General features: G+C 37.1%; 1 protein-coding gene and 1 long non-coding RNA gene across 2 annotated transcripts; both read left to right on the top strand.

The window, feature by feature from the left end:
- Positions 1-11,552: 11,552 nt before the first annotated feature.
- Positions 11,553-20,417, top strand: LOC307006155. Its single transcript, XR_013799409.1, has 3 exons — positions 11,553-11,997; positions 12,772-12,824; positions 20,324-20,417. It is a non-coding gene; the product is annotated as an uncharacterized lncRNA (long non-coding RNA).
- Positions 14,255-16,068, top strand: LOC307005669 (uncharacterized protein; the record flags this gene model as incomplete). The annotated part of the gene is made up of 2 exons (XM_079626039.1): positions 14,255-14,578; positions 15,319-16,068. 2 exons carry the CDS (start codon positions 14,255-14,257, stop codon positions 16,066-16,068), a joined length of 1,074 nt encoding a protein of 357 aa, XP_079482165.1.
- Positions 20,418-21,499: the final 1,082 nt, after the last annotated feature.

Raw genomic sequence — 21,499 nt, forward strand, 5'->3', positions numbered from 1 at the left:
GAAAATCAAATTTTGGTCAAAGACTACGCCTTGATCAGATTCAGAACGATGATCAATACACAGATGGAGTAGATCGAGTCCAACAACCCCAAAGCTTCACAGTCGTTTTCTCTTCATGGGTTACGCTTCATTTCATTTGGAAACATTAAGCAGTTTTGATTTACACGCTGTTTAATGTTTGATGATCACGCTATTTTACAGAGATTCTGTACTAAGATGTGTCATAGCGCCCCCTACCGTATAACAGTGAAAAAAATGATAGCTGAAAATTTCGGTCAATAGTGCGGAAAGAGTAAAGTAGAATTAAAGTAAATTCCTATGTACACTACCAGTGGACTAGCCTACACAAAAATTCAGATACGCAGAATTAGAAACATATCTGTTTTATGTCAAAATTTTAATCAATATTTTCAAACAAGGTAAGTTTCATAAGACTGTTTATGAAAAACTATGTTAAAAAAAGTATATTTAATATGCTACTCGATCAAAAGAGTTTAAACAACTACAAGCCAAGTATACTTTGAATACTTAATTATCCTTTTAAGTATATCTCGATCAAAAGATTGAGTACAAATACAGGTCAATTATACTTGGACTTTTCTCTCAGTCTAAGTCAAGTACACTTAAGTGTAATTTTAAGTATATTTTTGAGAAGTATATAAAATGTAGACTGAAAGTTTGCTTTCTTATTTTTAGTTGAAAAGAACGAAGTATACTAATAGAACACTGGAATAAACGTATTCTTTGTAAGAGTAATTATTATCGCTGTGTACAAGATCAGGTTCAGTTCCAAGCTTATTTTATTTACTCTATAAGCTATTCCACCATGAAAGCTTGTTACTATATAAACTTGAAAGGTTTGTAATGTCCGCAACACTGCTACTTACTCCCATATTTAATAAAAAGGCAACGTTTTCGACCCTACTGGGTCTTCTTCAGGCAAATGCATCATTTGCCTGAAGAAGACCCAGCAGGGTCGAAACGTTGCCTTTTTAGTTTACTATTAGTAGTCCTTTTTGTCCAGCACCCGCCAGAAGGTGGGATGTGCACACAATAACCCTTTTTACTATATAAACTTGAACATGTTAGTTTATAAGACAGTGTGTAATATGTTTTTTTTTTTTTAAATAAGCTACTCAATCATAATAGTAAACACAAGTACAAGCCAAGAATACTTAGAATACTTAATTATACTTTTAAGTATATCTCGATCAACAAGTATAGGCCAAATATACTTAGACTTTTCCGTTAGTATAAGTCAAGTATACTTAAGTGCAATTTGAAGTATATTTCTGAGAAGTACATAAAGTATATTTCTGAGAAGTACATACAAAGTAGACTGAAAGTATACTTTCTTATTTTTAGTTTAAAAGAAGTATACTAATTGCACACTTGAATAAACTTATTTTTCGTAAGGGCAGGTATGTCACAGGAGATGCCAAACTTCCAACAGCATGTGCCAGTGGCACCAATACACAAGTTACCGTAACACCAAATGTTAAAACCCGATTAATCTTTGATTTAATTTTCACTTTAGATATCCATAAGAAAACGATTTCGGTAGACTTAATAAGGTTACTTATCCAATATAGAACACATGTAAACTCTATGTTATGAAAAAACTATTGCTCAGTGAAATCATGCTGCCCAATTGATTTTCTCTGTTTCTGTAATCAGTTGTTCCCTTTCAAGGGAACTCCAGCTGCCTCAAGACGCCGTGGGAATGCCCCTGCGTGATTGCGTCGTGAAGCACGTGTATAATCAGTCCAATGGAGAGACAAGACGTCATAGGCGGGTGACGTCATCGACCAGGAAACTAAAAAACACTCCTGAAAACAGACTTCTGTGCAAGCAAGCGCTCTGTGTGAATCTGTCTCTTATTGTTGTTTGTCCACAAGCGTATATATATATATATATATATAGGCCTATATATATATATATATATATATATATATATATATATATATATATATATATATATATATATATATATATATAGTTATATATCTAGACAGGAGAATGGGGAGCAAACAGCTTTGGATCGTGTGTTCCTCTCGGCCCTCGCTTCATTACGAATGGGGACACACTCGATACATGTGTTGTTTGTTTGGGAGTGGAGCGTGCACGGTCAGCTCTAGTAAAAAGGGCTGACAGTGTTCATTCATAAATTCCCGACTTGTAACATGCACTATCGAGAGTTTTAGCTCTGCTCCTGATGGGTTTCTTCCTGAGGGAAGTCAATAAAGATTTGTTTGGCTCGGATCTCGCGTTTGCTGAGGCAGCGCGTAGATTACGGGTCTGCAATAAAGATTCTGTTAAGCCGAGTTCACACTGCACGATTTTCAAAGTAGTCGGGTCATTGTTCTTTTCACACTGCACGACTATCTGGGGTATCAATCAGTTGCTGCTGTGTTCACACTGCACGATGGATCGGCGACAGGATGTTTCACACTGCATGACTTTACAAAAGAAAGAATCGCCAACAACTTCTGTCTGGTCCGCAAACTACGTTTCACAAACAAACACACGCGAGAAGTGATAAGAAAATAACACAAGATCACATGTGCGTGAGACAGGAGTTCTCACGTGAGACTGGAATTGTTATTAAAAATTATAGCCTGCAAGAAGTTTGCCATCCAAATTGTCTGTGTGCTGATCTGAAACGAAAAAGAGAAAAAGAAAAACAGATTATGCAGGAGGAAATGGTTGGGGAGACGCGGGGAGAAAGGACGGTGTGTTCTGCAAAGATAGTTGGGGTAAATAAATAAGTTTTTATTGCTGTTGCTGCTGGTCAAGCAAATGTTTGTGATTTATTTCGGTTTGATATAATTGTAAATACATATTAAAATACTGATAGATCCCTATGTAGTCTATAACTCCTCCCCGAACTCCCGATGCTCTGTATCTCGCTCTCTCATTGGCTCTCGGTCATCGCCGATGTTGTTTTCAGTCAGAACACTTTCACACAGCAGGATTTTGAATCGCCAACAGGTCCAGATATTTAGCATGCCAAATATCTCACGGGCGTCGGCGACTCGTTGACAATTGTCTCAGATCGCGTCTTTGCTCATTCACACTGCGTGATTGTCACTCGCCTGTGCCTGTGATTTCGGGCATTTGTCGGCGGATTCTTAAAACCTGTCGGCGAGCGGAAATCGGGCCTAAAATCGTGCAGTCTGAACTCGGCATAACTCAACCCTAGTGAAAAAAAAGTATACTTTATTGTATTTGAAATATATTCCCTTTTTCAATAGTACATTGCAAATATACACAAAAAAAATATACTATCTTTAAATATATTAAAAGTATATTAGCATCATGCTTTTTATCTATTTTTATAATACAACTTTTAACACACTTTAAAATAATAGTACTTTAGTATATTTTCTAAAAATATATTTAAAAGCAAGCACACTTTTAACATATTTCTAACAAGTGCACTATAAGTACATTGGTAATAAATATATGCTTAAATACACTTTTAAAAAATATGCTAAAAACAAGCATACTTTTAATGTATTTCTAACAAGTGCACTATAAGTACATTGGTAATAAATCTATGCTTAAATACACTTTTAAGAAATATGCTAAAAACAAGCATACTTTTAATATATTTCTAACAAGTGCACTATAAGTACATTGGTAATAAATCTATGCTTAAATACACTTTTAAAAAATATGCTAAAAACAAGCATACTTTTAATATATTTCTAACAAGTGCACTATAAGTACATTGGTAATAAATCTATGCTTAAATACACTTTTAAAAAATATGCTAAAAACAAGCATACTTTTAATGTATTTCTAACAAGTGCACTATAAGTACATTGGTAATAAATATATGCTTAATTACACTTTTAAGAAATATGCTGAAAACAAGCATACTTTTAATGTATTTCTAACAAGTGCACTATAAGTACATTGGTAATAAATATGCTTAATTACACTTTTAAGAAATATGCTGAAAACAAGCATACTTTTAATATATTCCTAACAAGTGTGTAACCCACCCAATTAATTGAGGCTGTGTTTTCATGTATTTTCATGTATGATTTTATATTTTTCCTTGCCTAATGCATGAAATGTTCAGACATATGTTTTATTATAATTTATTTCTTTTATTATTTTGTTTTTGCTGAGGGCCGAAACTAATAAAGAATTGCGTCGATGGATGCTGACGTCACATTCGCGCCAGCTCGTTGAACAGAGAGAGATGTGAGCCACATGTGTGGCTATCGTTTATCTTATCCATCGTCGTCAATATTCTTCTAATTTTATGTCTGAACTGTTTTATTGCATTAGGTAAGTCACAATTGTTTCATATTTTCATAAATAATGTTTAAGTTTGTGTTTGTTCATATAAGAAAATGTGGATGGTTAAAGGTGCCATGTGTAATTGTCTGGCAAAAAAAATCAAGTCATACTCCACATTCCATACCAGATGGGGGCAGTATACCTCACATATCAAAATATGTGATGTAGGATATGGTATTTTGTAAATCACACACTATAAATATGATAAAGAAGCAGAAACAGATAGTTGCAGTAAAGTAAGATATTTTAATAAGTTGAAGAAACAATAATGATTTGTGACACACACACACTCGATTTGCGCATCGCTATCATGTGTGTATTACACAGGTAACGTTATTACATTGCTTCCTGATATCACGTGCGCAAACACAAATAACCTATATTTATATATATATATATATATATACTACAGGGCCGTTGAATGCTTGTATCTGATAACCGTGAAGCTCTTGTAATTATTACTTTACCCAACCTCTCCATGTCGAGTGATGCAGTAAACATCAGACAGCGCACGTGAACCGATCATCTCTACTATAGTAAAAAAAACACGAACACTGTTGAAAGATACAGTAGGCTACAAATGACCTGTTCGCGCCACAAATTGTTCTCCGTCCTTAGCGACCGAGTCATTGAATGTGAAACAGCGGCTGCTGTCGTCAGCGAGCAGCACTCTTCAGACAACGAGGGCGCGCGCGCCGTGTTGATACCTCCGTTTCAGTTTCTCGAGCCCGCGCAGTGCGGCGGTCAGAACACGGAGACCATTCTGCCCCTAGCTATGCGTGCGAAAGCATGGGGAGCGATCCCGGGCGTGTCAGCATGGGTGCTGAACGTTGTAAAACAGGGCTATGCGCTGCAGTTCGCTCGCCGTCCCCCGCGCTTTCGAGCCCGGACCGTGACGAGCGGTCCTTTTCTTATCTGATCTGATTTGTGCTTGATCAGAGTGCGGTGGTTGTAGGGGTCTCTTGCCAAAGGCTTCAGCCATCCTTCCGCTCTCTTCCCTGAATTGAAATGAAGTAGTGGGCTATACTTTCCTACTGTCTATGGTACTTTCCACACGATTGACATCAGGTTCAAGAACGCCCACAAGCCGTGCAAGTTATTCGTGTATTGCAGGGTTGGCTGGTGGTTATGTTGCCCGCATACCGCCTAGTGCCGAAACTGGTATTACGACACCTGTCGGGCCGTGGCTAGTAATGCTAATGCTAATTAAGGTTGATATCTCTGCAGCACTATAACTTGACATTTTTTTAATGACATCATTGCCCTTATTTCTTCTCATTCTTTTGATGCGTGTAGCTCATTTTTTGGATATTTTTACCTCAATTTTTACACATGGCACCTTTAATGCTGTTCGTAATCGAGTATAAACTGGGCAATACAACACATGTAAAGTGTTTATGCTGTATTAGTATACTTGTTAAACCTGTTTACACATTTATGTTATGGGAATAATGTATTAAGTTTAAGAGTTATATGAATGTTTTATATGCATTTCGTGATGGGTGCTGACGTCACATTCGCGCCAGCTCATTGAACAGAGAGATATGTGAGCCACGTGTGGCTATCGTTTATCTTATCCATCGTCGTCAATATTTTTCTGATTTGATGTCTGAACTGTTTTATTGCATTAGTTGGCTTGTTTCAACGCTCCGTGGTCGTGTTGGATTCGCGCAGTGAGGCAGAAACGCGCTGGATTCCTATGTGGAAGAATCGAGTCATCTTGGCGACTCTTTCACGAGGAAAAAGATTCGATTTGTTCATCGTTCATCCCTGCAAAGTCTGTAGGCATTCACCTTCAAACGAACTGAATTGAACTGAGTCAATTACATTTCCATCTACACAAATTTAACTGAGTCAATTACACTTCTATCCAAATGAACTGAACTGAGTCATATTCGCACGAACTGAACTGAGTCCATCACACTGAACTGAGTCAATTGCATTGCACTCAGACTTCATCACACTTACAAGGTTGAATTTAATTATTTTATTTTCATTTTATTTGATTGTCATTGATTGAATGGTATAGATATCTCATGTGATGTGTACAAAGTGATGCGTGCCTATGAAGTGAACAGCGAAGTGAGATTTCAGTGTACTGTTCAGTGAACTGATTGTTTCATTCATTAATTTCATTATTATTCATTAATTCATATTTCTGATTTTATTTCATTCCTTTGGTTCAATAATTTTTATTTTTATTTATCTGTCTAGTTAGGATTTTAGACACCAGTTAGTTTAAATAAGTGCAGTCACACATTATAATTTTTTAATATATTTTTTTATTAATGCAAGGTGTGACACCCCGAACCCAGGACTCCATATACTTTAAGTTGTGATTATAAGTATTTGGTGAGCTCAGACCCTAAGTAGATATTTTTCCTCCTTTTATTTTATGGTGTTATCCTATTAATGGGTTACAAGTGCACTATAAGTACATTTGTAATAAATATATGCTTAAATACACTTTTTAATGTGCATTTGTTATTGAAGACAAAGTGTGCTATTTGTAGTATTTGGATTAAGCCAAAGGTATTACGGAGAATATAATTTTTACTCAAACATAATAGACTTGTATATTGCTCGTAATGATTTTGTAATGTACTTGTAACACAGATAAAGTACACTTTATTATCACTAATCAAGTATGTATCTAGTCCCTACACAGGCATATACTTAAAGTATACTAAGTATACTTGAAGTTGTTCCAATTTAGTACACAAAAGTACACTAAATACACTTAAAGTTATGCTTTACTACAATTTAAATACAACTAAAATATACTTAGTACAAAATTAGTTGTTTCAAAATAGCACACTTAAAGTTAACTAATCCTTAACACACTTGAAGTATACTTATAATTAGTGTGGCTGCAAGTATACTTATTATATATTTTTAATATATTTATGGTATATTTCTTGTATGTTTCGAAGACACTTGTAATTAATTTGTAATGTACTTGTAACACAAATAAAGTACACTTTAATACACTAATCAAGTATGTAACTAGTCCTTACACAGGCATATACTTAAAGTATACTAAATATACTTAAAGTTGTTCCAATTTAGTACACAAAAGTACACTAAATACATTTAAAGTTATGCTTTACTACAACTTAATTACTACTAAAATATACTTAGTACAAAATTAGTTGTTTCAAAATAGCACACTTTAAGTTAACTAATCATTAATACACTTGAAGTATACTAATAATTAGTCTGGCTTCAAGTATACTTAACATATTTTTTTTTCACTAGGGAATCTCGGATCTCGCGTGTGCTGAGGCTGCGTGTAGATTACGGGGTCTGCAATAAGAATCTAGTGGCTCATATCTCACGTTTGCCGAGGCAGTGCGTAGATTATGGGTCTGCATCTCTACATTAAGAATCTAATGGCTCAGTTTGCGTGTTTGCAGAGGCAGCACGAATATAGAATATGGGTCTGCACATCTGCAATAAAAATCTAGCTCATCTCGCGTTTGCCGAGGCAATGTGCAGATAATGGGTCCGCAATGTATAAATATGCGCAGGGAATTGAGCAGATGGGAATTTCCTTTTCTCTCTTTCTCTTATGATTTTTTGCAAACTAATTATGTATTCTTTATTGTTTGAGATTATAATATGAAAATTTAGCCTGTCATTCAGACCATATATTCTTGTCTGCTTGTTCTGGCTGCATTTAATTTAGATGAAATTAAATGTTAAATACTCTTCTTATTTGAAGTCTATATAGTACTCATCTGATCTCTTTGAGGAGTAAATGTCTGTATTATTATACTATTCGGCTTTCTCATCCAGACCGTGTTTACTTGTCTGGTTGATATCTGGCTGCATTTGATTTTTGAGAAAATTTAATATGTATTCATCTTATCTTTTAGATGTCTATATTAATACACTATTTTCAGCCGTTCACCTAGACCGTTTCTACTTGTCTGGTTGATATTTGGCTGCATTTCAGTTTTGAGAAAATTAAATATGTACCCATCTGATCTTTTTATTCTGATGAAATAAATGGTGAATTCCCGGGGGAAATGGATAACACCTTATTATTTGGTGAACATCTCCCTTCGGTGCCCTCCACTCGCAGAAGGAGTGTTTAAGAGGGGTCAGTTAGGTTAGTTTTTTTCCTGCCGGTCATCCGTTTCAGGACGCTGAATTGGTTTCTCAAGCTATACTAGAGACCAGTCTCGAGAGGCTGGTTCCTTTAGTAGTCTCAGCCGTAGTCGTCTTGGGATAAGACATATCTGAGGACAGTCGTTATCTCGAAGAAGGCTTCGACTAAGAAGAAGTCCTGATGCTGAGGCTGTCAGACTTCTGAGGGCAGTCCCCTCTGGGGAGACACGGGTTCGAGAATCTGTGTCTCCTCGGCGCCAGTTCGGTTGTTCCCTGCCGGTTCGCCGCTTCAGGGCACCGAGGTGTCAGCGTTCCCGAACGATCCTCCAAGGAGGGTTGTAATGCAGTAAGTTCGGTTGTTCCCTGCCGGTTCGCCGCTGCAGGGCGCTGAGGTGCCTGCATTTCCCAACGATCCTCCTCCGAGGGTCGTAGATCAGTCAGTTCGGTTTTCGGTTTACAGGGCTCCGAAGTGGCTGTTCGACCAATACCAGAGGCCTGCAACACTTAAGTACTGACCATACATTGTGCAGAAAAAATAAAGAAGGAAAAAAAACACTGACTAATAAATGGGACATCAGCACATTGCTGAGTTTTGGGTCTCAGATGTTTCTCAGGGATCCCTCACCAGAACTAACTCAGTCACAGAAAATGAAGCCCTTTTAACAAACCAGACCAAACTAATTTTATAATTACAGGGGTATCACAAAAATTCTCCTCAAACTTAAAAGGAAAAACATATATACAGTATACACACATCTCAAATGAACATAGAAATCACATTTACCCTACAGCAATAATGAAAATACACTTAAACATACATACACATAAAAAAACATCCTTTAAACACATTCGAATTAACACACAACCCCAACACATATTGTCCCACAAACTACATTTCTGTACAATTCTACAAAGACTCGGGAGAAAAGACACTGTAACAGTTATGCAGCCCAGCAAGCAATATATGCAATAAAGTTCTTTGGCGTAGGCCCTGTCCATAATCCGAGGGTACGGATTCTGCATTTCCTGCCTGAAGATGAAGGCAGGGGTGCAGATGACCCGCCGTGAAGTATGGGAAGGGACCATCCTGGTGGTGGTGGGGAGGATGGAGGGAAGAACCGTCTTGGTGGTGGTGGGGAGGATGGTGGTAAGTGGAAGCGTCAGCATCTGCGAACTCAGACGAGTGTAAGAATGGATCTTTTATACTCAAATATTAGAACGTGATTGGATAGATGAGAAGGTAATAAGTGAGATAACAATTGAGTCTTCCCATCAAAACTTACGCTAAAGCTTTCATTTCCCAGGTGAAAAAGACGTAGTATTAAATGTATTAAAAATATTTTTGAAATTCAAATAGTATGTTTATAATACATTTGTATTTCCAACATGCTTATTTAAAGTGCATTTAAAATACATTGAATTGCATTTTAATATATTTATAAAAAATATACTAGTAGTACATTGGTAATAAATATATATTTAAGTATACTTTTAATAAATATACTAATTAAAAGCATACTTTAAATATATTTCTAAACAGTATACTAATAGTACATTGGTAATAAATATATATTTAAGTATACTTTTAATAAATATGCTAATTAAAAGAATACTTTAAATATATTTCTAAACAGTATACTAATAGTACATTGGTAATAAATATATATTTAAAGGTATAGCGGAGGATTTTCTTCTTCCGGGTGGGTAGTGTATACTATTGGTCCACCTAAGTGTCAATCATTCTGGTGATATTTTTACGTAAGGCCGTTCACACGCTGGCGTGCGCTAAAAGCACATGTTGGGCTTCCCACTGATGCCACAGTCGCGAAGATTCTACTAGACAGGTAAAGTTTGTCATGCTATTTGGAGAAATACATTTAAAATCACTGCTAGTAGGCGTTCCCTCTCGGTCGGGAGCAAATAGAAATTGGAGAGGGCGGGTCTTTTCTAAAAGTAGGAAAGATCCTCTGCAATACCTTTAAGTATACTTTTAATAAATATGCTAATTAAAAACATACTTTAAATATATTTATAAACAGTATACTAGTAGTACATTGGTAATAAATATATATTTAATTATACTTTTAATAAATATGCTAATTACAAGCATACTTTAAATATATTTATAAACAGTATACTAATAGTACATTGGTAATAAATATATATTTAAGTATACTTTTAATAAATATGCTAATTACAAGCATACTTTAAATATATTTATAAACATTATACTAGTAGTACATTGGTAATAAATATATATTTAAGTATACTTTTAATAAATATGCTAATTACAAGCATACTTTAAATATATTTCTAAACAGTATACTAGTAGTATTGGTAATAAATATATATTTAATTATACTTTTAATAAATATGCTAATTACAAGCATACTTTAAATATATTTATAAACAGTATACTAGTAGTACATTGGTAATAAATATATATTTAATTATACTTTTAATAAATATGCTAATTACAAGCATACTTTAAATATATTTCTTAAAAGTGTACTAGAAGTATTTGGTAATAAATATATGCTTAGTTACACTTTTAAGAAATATGCTAAATGCAACCATACTTTTAGTGAAGTTTTAGTGTATTTAAAGAAAACATGCATATGTTGCTCTTACTTAAAGTAGCCTACATTTTATGTGTACTTTGTGTAAGAACAGCAAAATGATTAAGCTTTTAGTGTGTTTAAAATGTATGTACTTTATAAACACTTAGGCCTACTGCAATATAGTTTAATTATTTATGTTTTTATCATTTTAATATAAAAAAAAAATACATTTACAATATATACCAACTTATAATGTATTAGAAACATTTGTCAACTATTAGCATTGCAATAAGCTTAAAATTATTATTTTTTTCACTTTTACTTGTTTGTTGTAAAAGGCTACTTAAGGCTGTTGTCTATTACATGATATTTTGTACTACTGAAATTCCCACAATAATTTCAGCATCATATTTTTTGAAATGCATCATAGATACATTTTCCAAAGAAATGTTAATTTCCAAAAAGGTGTTGTTCTTGTTTAAATTTGAACAATGCGCATAACACACGTGACTAGTCCTGATTGGTTCCAGAGGCGTTGAACGGCTGTGATTGGTTCTTATGATAATGCGCTCGCATGCATCTCACTCGGAGCTTCAGTTGCTGTGCATGCGGTCTTTGAATGTGATTAGATTTAGACGTTTAAATTTAAACTGTTAAAATATTTATAGCGATCGTGTTTCTTTAGAGGACTTGGAGGAAACCACGCGATTGATATGGATTGGGTGATGTTTTTTGCGATTCACTTTTTGAAACGTGAACAGATCTGGTGAATCGTTCATCGGAGGGATATGAATGTCAGTTTTTCTTTCGAAGATTAACGAAAGTCTTAAATGGTTTGGAACTACTTAAGGGTGAGTGATCATGACAGCATTTCGTATTTTTGGCACAAAGTGTAACATCACGTCTTTTTCAGTTAAGTTACATTCAATTTGCCCAATCAGAGCCAAGATTTTCAAGTCAAAGTCGAAGCAGACTCGAAGAGATGAAGATACTGCCTCAGAAGTTACTGGTAAGTTTTAGTTGCTGTTTGCATAAATAAATAGCTCACTGTTTAGTTGTTTTCCTAGGTGGAAAGGTCTGCTATGCATTTGCTAATATGACTTGCACGTGGGATACTGACATTAACCGCTGTAACACGATACTGACACTGAATTCTAGCAACTTCTGCACTGTCAAAGTCTAAAGTCTTTGATAAATCTGTTTAAAATCTATGTGGAGACATTTATCTGTCTTAAAACAACTATAAAACATTGTCCAATGCATCTTCAAAAAAATGAATTAGTTATTATAATATGTACATCATTATATTAATATAATTTTTATTTGCTGAAGCTGTGTATTTATTTCTGATTTCCTGAAGAATTTGGCTTCATTGTTATGATGTAAATTATCTTTAAAAAGTTTGAAAAAACATGTTATGAATATAGTTACCTTTGTCTTGAGCTGACCAGCCAATTATGGTAGTGTGTGTTGATTGGTGTTTATATTTGTTCAAGCTTGACAACCTTATTGCCTTTTTGATTACTTTCTAATATATATTTCTAATTACAAATAAGTACAAAGATTAAATTGTTAAAAGGGATGCTTATAAGAGAGCGTATCTAAACTGCCGAGTCTGTGAAGGGTTTTGATTAAATTACCCACCAAGTACATTGTACTCAGCATAATGTCATTCTTAAAAACAAAACAAATCATTCTTCATAATTTGCCTGCCTTATATATTTGTGTGTATGTATATATATATATTTATAAATCTCTCTTTTTTTTATTTGTTATTTTTCAGACTAGCTGCTATAGAAGAAAAACTGAGTGCAGAGACAAGCGAAGAAGAGAGTAGTAAGTAGTGATGCACCGATTGATCGGCTGGTGACCGGAATTGGCAGATTTTCACGTGATCGGCCATGACCTCGGGCGCCATATGATTAACATCGCACAACATCAGCAATCAGACATGCACACGGACCGCACATGTAGGAAACCTCGTGAATTACGGCCGTTTCACACCGCAAGCGTGAGCAGCGGGTTTTATTTTTTGTGTGTGAATGCTCTCATTGATTGACATTCACGCCCGAAAAAATACGCGGAGCAGGAGTGCGTTAAAGTGAAAACACACTTTTGATGGACAAAATAAATATGATTTCACACAAAAAATGCCCAAAATGGACAGAATGTGCATGTCTAGTGTGTTTAACAAGAACTGGAGTAGGCTAGAAAATGAACACACAAATATTTGTAGAAAATGTACCCATTTAAACTTGTTTTAATTATTCAGTTTGGGTAAAAGTATATGGTGTTTTATTTAATAAAAAAAATAATAATAATAAATGAAGAGTTCAGATGCAATTTAAGCCTCTAAGTGCCATCTGAAATTTTCTTCTAGAATGATCATTTTTATCAAGCTTGAATATTTAAGTTCAGTAATTTATCTTAAATGGCAATGAAAATTACCTTTTTGTCATTTAAGTGAAATTACTGAACTTAAATATATGAGCTTGATAAAAATGATAATTTTAGAAGAAAATTTAATCGGAATCGGCTAAAATCGGTATCGGCAGATCAAACTTAGTGAAAAATCGGAATCGGCCTATAAAATTGTAATCGGTGCATCTCTAGTAGTAAGTATGGTTTAATCTCATATCACCTCATTTATGGAGATTTTTGAATTCGGTCATGACGTATGTGTTTCTGTACATCACTTTTTTTTGCTCTCGAAGTCAAAGGGGGCTGACTAAAACAAATAATAATGCTAAAAATAAAGATTAGCATTTGTTATACATTATTATACTTGTCTGTTTTTTTTTTTTTTTCTGTGATACAGTGTCATAACATGTAGACCTCACTGTTGTTCAGCAAGACTTAATGTTTGTTCTATTTGATGTAGATATTTTATTAACTCCTTTTTTGCATTATATTAACATTTTATATTGAATGTCTTCTGTTAAAATATGAACTAAGCATTACATGCCATATAAAAAAATTGTGGTTACGACTGTTCCCTGACGCTTTGGGGAATGCCCTCCATGTGAACCGGTGTCTAAAAAGCTATAAAATCACGGCAAATGAATTTGGCGACAACCTATGACACTATTAGTGCGACCCAGAAGTATAGAGAATGGGCAACTACGTCACGACGCAAAGCATTCTGGGTAGCGGCGGCCATCTTTTAGGTCACGGCTGTTGTAACTCAAAGAGGCAGCTGGTGGCGATAATTCTTTGTTTGCCAAACGAGATTGTGTAGAGAAGAAGAAAAACGTAAACAAACACACATGGACCGTGCGAAGATAAAGCTCAAGGTTATCTACCGAGAGAAACTGAACAAGGAAGCAAAGGAGCGCTACTTGGTCAAAATAAAGGCAATTAACGGGCTCGATCCGTACGAACATAAAGAGTGGTCGACTGATCTGAACAACCTACCTCAAACAACATTTCCTGACGTGTTTTCTTACCTTGTTTGTGGTGTGAGCGCATACACGTTTGAGCAGTTTCGGAATTATAAATCTCTTGAGGCCCATCACCAGTTTACTAATGGTTGGGTTCAGGACCTGGAGATTTACAACCTCAACGACCAGAAAATCGTCGTTCGCACAAAGGTAGGTAATCACCACGCACCAGACACACCTCTCTCATACTAAACGTAACAACAACACTGCAAGTTAAAGGTGCTCTAAGCGATCTCGCGCGTTTTTTAAGTCAAAACATTTTTTTTCACATACCTCAAACATCTCCTCACTATCCGCTAGCTGCCTGTCCCCTGAACACACTGTAAAAAAACGCGGTCTCTGCAGAGAGCCCAAGCTCCACAAACAGCAGCAAAAACAAACTGAGCAATAAACAGAGCAACCCGCAGCAGGAAACATAACAAACTGTTCCAGCCAATAACCGACAAGAATGATGTGGGGTGGGGTTTGGGGGGTTATTGCGTGGATGAGGAGGAGGGAGGGTCTAGCTAGCCTCCGTTTTGTTTGATAATAATTCAAAACATCAACAAGAGGTTACGCCAACCGAGATCGCTTATATATTTTCTTTTTTTACTTAGGAAACATTTTGGTTAAGTTGTTTACTTTTATTAAATGTAATTTCCAGGCGAAACGCTGTTGTTGTTGTTTTTGCACTGTTCTAGACTAGTTTATGTACTAAATCAGAATCAGGTTTATTATATAAACACAAATAAAGAACTTATAAAGAGATCAAAAATACATGTCTACAAAAAATACACTGGAGATTTGACTATGAATTTGAGGAAGTGAAGGCTATTTGAATATATATATATATATACATACATACATACATATAATTCATTTTATGCTTATCAGTGTTATTTATGTCTTAGGTTTTGCACTCTCAACGCCTCAATGAACCTCCACTCAAGCCATGGGTGATCCTCAATACCAGTGGGCAAGTGGAGTGTGCACACTGCACATGCATGGCTGGCATAGCGGAGTCTTGCACACATGTCGGGGCCCTCCTGTTTAAAATTGAAGTAGCAGTGCGGATACGGGGTACCAAGACAGTCACTGATGTTCCAGCCTACTGGATGATACCGAGTAGTGTGGACAAGGTCCAAGCAGAGGTGGGCTACAAGATTGACTTCTCCTCTGGTGCAGCTAAGAAGAGGGCGCTCGACAAGTGCATCAGCGGAGAGAGCACGATGTCAGGGATACGGACTCGTATTGGCTGCACAAGTCCGTGTGGACACACAACGACACTTTCAAACTTGTCACCCCTACTTGAAATTTTGCATACTCACAGTAAGGCTGTTTGCCTTTCTGGAATGGAGGGCTACTACCAAAATTATGCAGACCCTGTTAAGCCACGTGTAATCCCAAAGTCCCTACAGCACCTTCGTGACCCGGGGAAGGATGGATGTGAACTGTCTGTCCTGCAGCAGCATTGTGAGGGCCTCACACACATGGTAGCGGTAACAGAGGCACAGGTGGTTGCGGTGGAAGCTCAGACAAGACAGCAGCATCGATCCCCTGCCTGGTACACATCAAGAGCAGGAAGAATAACAGCTTCCAACATCCATGCCGTTGTGTCCACCAGTGTTGCCAGACCACAGCTGCCATCAGATGGGGGATAGACCACGAGGAAGAAGCAAGGCAGACCTATGTCACACTGACAGCTTCCCAGCACGATAACCTGAAAGTGGAGCAATGTGGGTTTATCATAAATCCATCATTTCCGGAGGTTGGGGCATCACCTGATGGGCTCATTAACTGCACGTGTTGTGGGAAAGGCTGTTTGGAAATCAAATGCACATATAAGCACCAAAACAACTCTATCCTGCAGGCCTGTACAGATGACAGCGACTTTTGTCTTCAGCTAATTGATGGGAAGTTAAACTTGAAGAAGACACACAAGTACTACAGCCAGGTACAAACTCAGATCTTTGTCACCGGTTCAGGGTTTTGTGACTTTGTTATGTGGACGCCGCGAGACTGTGCTGTGGTTCGGATCTCACCAGATGTGGAGTTCTGGACAACACTTCTGACAAAGGCACAGGAGTTTTTCCTCAAGGTTTCTCTACCTGAGCTTGTGGCTTGCCACTACACCCGAGCAGCCGCCACAACTCCACATCCTTTAACCGTGTTACAGCAAGCGTACACAAAAAGGCCAAGAACACAGACACTGCAGAAGACAAACCAACTCTGGTGCGTTTGCAGAGGCCCTGAAGACCAGGACGACATGGTGGCTTGCGACAATGAAAACTGTGCAATAAAGTGGTTCCACCTCAGCTGTGTCGGACTCAGTCAGGCCCCTTCAGCTAGTGAGCCGTGGCTCTGTGCCTCATGCACACAGAACTGAAACAGTGGAGCACAAGCAGGTTTTGGCATTTATATCTCCAGTGTTGAATACTGAACAAACACTTTGTTCAATAGATTGTGAAAACTTTGTACATAGTGCCTTTTTTATTATGACATGTTGTCAGTTCTTGAAGTTATTTGTTATATACTGTTATATTTGCACTACATTGTTACTGTGCAGGTCCTGTTATATGTGCCTGTTAGTTATTTTACTTGTTATATTTGCACTACATTGTTACTGTGCAGGTCCTGTTATAATTACTAATTTACTTACCATATTTACCTCAGCATTGCACTGTTCAAGTTGTTATTTATTGTACTTGTTATATTTGCACTACATTGTTACTGTGCAGGTCCTGTTATAATTACTAATTTACTTACCATATTTACCTCAGCATTGCACTGTTCAAGTTGTTATTTATTGTACTTGTTATATTTGCACTACATTGTTACTGTGCAGGTCCTGTTATAATTACTAATTTACATACCATATTTACCTCAGCATTGCACTGTTCAAGTTGTTATTTATTGTACTTGTTATATTTGCACTACATTGTTACTGTGCAGGTCCTGTTATAAGTGCCAGTTATTTATTGTACTTGTTATATTTGCACTACATTGTTACTGTGCAGGTCCTGTTATAATTACTAATTTACTTACCATATTTACCTCAGCATTGCACTGTTCAAGTTGTTATTTATTGTACTTGTTATATTTGCACTACATTGTTACTGTGCAGGTCCTGTTATAATTACTAATTTACTTACCATATTTACCTCAGCATTGCACTAAGTTCATGTTATGTGACACAAATAAAAAGATTTAGAATTGACAGTTTTCCATCATTTATAATAATAATACATTTTATTTGTGATACATTTTGTAATACATTTTATTTAAAGACACCTTACAGATTAAAACAGTTAAAATACATTTCAAGGAGGCAATACAATAAAAAAATAAAAAAAACAAGACACAATGTAAAGAATAAAAAAAAAAGAGAGAAAAAAAGAAGCAGTTAAACATGAAGACGTTTAAAGGTAAAGTTAGGTTATGAACTCATGGTATGTAACATGCCGCTCATAAGGTTTATGGCATGTTTGATGGTTTCATGACAACACTAGGGCACATATTAGTCAAGGCACAGCACACAGACACAATCTTGTCAAGGAAAATCATGTCCTCGTCTTCACATGGGAGCACCATGCTCACAGGTATCGTCTCACTTAGTATGGTGTACTTGTTCCGTACACATCCAATCACCCTCTCCACATGGACCCTGAGGTGAGCTATCTGCCTTGTCTCCTCCACATCTTTTGCATCCAACTGGCAGCGTCCTCTTGTGAATGCAGGGACTTTCACTTCTGCACACATAAATCCGACGCTGTCCCTGATGTCAAATCCCCGATCCGCCAACACCAAGTCTCCGGGTAATAATTTATTTAGAAGGCCACTGTTCTCAGTCACATGCTTGTCACTGACACGACCTCCCCACCCTTTGGAAATGAAAGAGATAGCTCCCTGTGGTGTAATGCCAATAAGATACTTGAGGGTGTGCCTGTGTTTGTAGTGAGAAAAAGTCTGCTCTAGCTTTCAGATTTGATGCTCTCTCAATGTAAATTTCAAAGCAGTCTACAATAACTGAAACACGATTGCCGAAAGCCTCAACAAACTGATGTGGCATGCTACCTTGCAAGCAATGTCGCTCAGGCCAGTGCACCAAAGGGCTAAGGTGTGTAAACATTATAGCTATAGTGTCTCTGAAAGTGGTGGAAACAGTCTTACGGTCTATGCAGAAGATGTGAGCAATGTGCTGGATTGGCAGATTCAGCCTCAGGCGCATCAGAGTTAGGACGAGCATCTGAAAAGGCGAAAGTTTTCGGACAGTCTGTGGCAGGCAAAGAAGAAGCTGCTGCAGCACACCCATCAAAACAGCAAAACATGGAAGCCCAGTGTAGTATTTTACCTTCACATCATCATCTTTAAAGAAATGCTCATCCATCTTCTTTTGGGAGAGCTCTTCCTTCAGTATCCTGTTCTCCTCCATCAAGCGGTTAATTTCAGCACGCCTGTGGCTACAAAAACTGCATTCCTGCTGTTCTCCGTTATCCTCCGGTGCAGTGTCATCCACTTGTAAACTCTGTGCAGCTTCATCCACCGGTGACCTCTGTGCAGCTTCATCTGGAGGTGCAGCATCATCCAACTGTGACCTCTGTGCAGCTTCATCTGGAGGTGCAGCATCATCCAACTGTGACCTCTGTGCAGCTTCATCTGGAGGTGCAGCATCATCCAACTGTGACCTCTGTGCAGCTTCATCTGGAGGTGCAGCATCATCCAACTGTGAACTCTGTACAGCTTGCTGTCTCTTCGTCCTCCGGTTAAAACGCTGTGTGTGTGTTGTTTTAACTTCTGTGTGGCCAAGGTGTAATGACGGTACCCAGTCGGGATGACACTCCAGCATTTCATAGGCTGGTTTGCCTGATAAAACAAAACAGGATTTATTAGTCTGTGCTTGCAGTTGTCTGGATACCTGCTCATCCAAATAACTTCACACTCAAGTGTAAAGTTGATCGGATGAACGGTTACAGATACATAATGTAACAGTTACATACGTTATAGAGACCCCTTCCTTTATAGCTTAATTTTATAGCTATGCAGCCAGCTAACTTAGTTTTGCGAAGTTATCTAGTACTCTTCCGTAATTGAAGTTAATGTTACGGTTGTTGTGTTGTTACTAGTTTTAACTAACGTTACTGTTAGCTAAATTTAAAAGTTAGCTGGCTGCATATTAACTATACAATTAAACTCAACTAAGCTTAACTAGTTACAGCCTTTACAGCCCTAACGTTACCTTGTACGGTTGTTGGGTTGCAACTTGTTTAACTAGCTAACTTTGCACAACCGAGTGCTGGCTGCATAACGTTAGCTACAAAATTTTGAAACAAAAGTGTTTATGGGCAGCTAGCGGTAACCACATAACAGTTAAAGGTGTTGTAATGATAACTTACCTGTGTGAAAATGCCGTGAACACACGAACATGTGTCGGGAAATGTTGCTAAAGGTGATGTTTGTCCGTCTTACAGCTGCTACCCATGCCATGCGACGCCTCTTTGTTAGCTCTGCGACTTGATTTCCTTTGGTTTTTTTCCAAGCGGGAAAGCTGAAAAATCGTACACCATTTGTTGTACGTTTTCCACGCCGATCGTGAGAACGATTATGACAGTGTATAATGCAACATGAGTTCACCATTCTGTCGTTTTTTTAAACTGAATTAGCCTAAGTTACTTCTAAATATACCAACTACCGCAAATACTATTATTACCGCCACTCTACGTTTCTCCCACAATCTCCGTGACCTAAAGTCCCACAATGCCTTGCGCTACTGTGATCCGCCGACGTCACGATCCCGAGCTCTATAAAAGGGGCGCCTAGATACGCAGTGCAAGTTCAGGGAACAGTGACTTTTTTAACAGATGTTAATTTTGCTTTAATATTTAAAAAAATAATAATAATATTTTTCCCTTTTCATAGATACTGTGATCAAACAGTTTCCGACCACGCCAGTGTCTGAGGTGCGAGCACTGATCAGAAGAAAATGCAACAATGAGGCAAACTCCAAGACCAATCATTTCAATTCACTTGAAGGATGAAGGACTGTTTGCAGCTATTGTATTTCACTTTGTTTGACTTTGTTGAACTTATTCCTTTAAGTTCTTTTTTTTTTGTTCTGTTTAATACTTCTGCAGATCAATGCATTTTATGTTAATGTATTTTGTTTAATTTTCATATGTTGCTGTACTAATGTAGTGCATTAAAGTTTACTATCTTTCAAAAAGTGTTTGTGTGTTTTATACAAATATTGTTTTTACTGTGTTTATGTCATGATTCTGCCATCTAGTCCTTGTCTTTCTTTAAGTCTTGTGGCAGGATCATGACAGACCCATGTTTTATGTGCAAACACATGGCCTTGTTGGGCCATGTGCTTGTTGTCCCGTCATCTAGCCCCGCCCTCCTTGTTAGCCTCGTTTTGTCATTATTGCTTTACCTGTGTCACCTGTATGTTATCCTCATTTAGTCATTATTGCTTTACCTGTCTCACCTGTTTTGTTATCATTAGTCTCCCTATTTAATCCCCTTGTGTTTGCTGTCCTGTGTCGGTTCATTGTTAATCCTTGTCAAACCTATGTCAGTCTGTGAGTATCTTGTCAAGAGCTGTTGTCCTGTTACGCTATTACCAGTATTAGTTATTTGTTTTCTTGTAGTTATCTGTCTCAGTCTAGTTAGTCTCCATTGTCATATCTTGTTCTCCATATCTTGTTTTGCCCCCTCGTGGGCTTTGTTTTCCCTGTTATTTGTATAATAAATCGTGTTGCCCTGACTACGAGAAGGTCCTCACTGCAGAACATGAAATCCACTGGGAGGAGTTGGATCCAGATCCAACTCCTCCCACTATATATACTTCGCCCCCACGCCCCAGCCCCACCACCAGATGAACCAGCATATCGGTGATCACCATTGATTGCTCTCATCAATGTAAGTCTACATTTTGATTACTAATATAGTCGAGATAGATTAATAATTTAGTGTGCGTCTTTAAGTAATGATCACACTTAAATATATGTTAAAGTTTTGACAGTGTCCATACTTTTTGATAACACCAAGGCATGTTTAACTAGTCCGCTAAACTGGCATCCATTAATGGTAAGT

This window comes from Phoxinus phoxinus (assembly GCF_949152265.1).
Source record: "Phoxinus phoxinus genome assembly, chromosome: 10".
Lineage (NCBI taxonomy): Eukaryota > Metazoa > Chordata > Actinopteri > Cypriniformes > Leuciscidae > Phoxinus > Phoxinus phoxinus.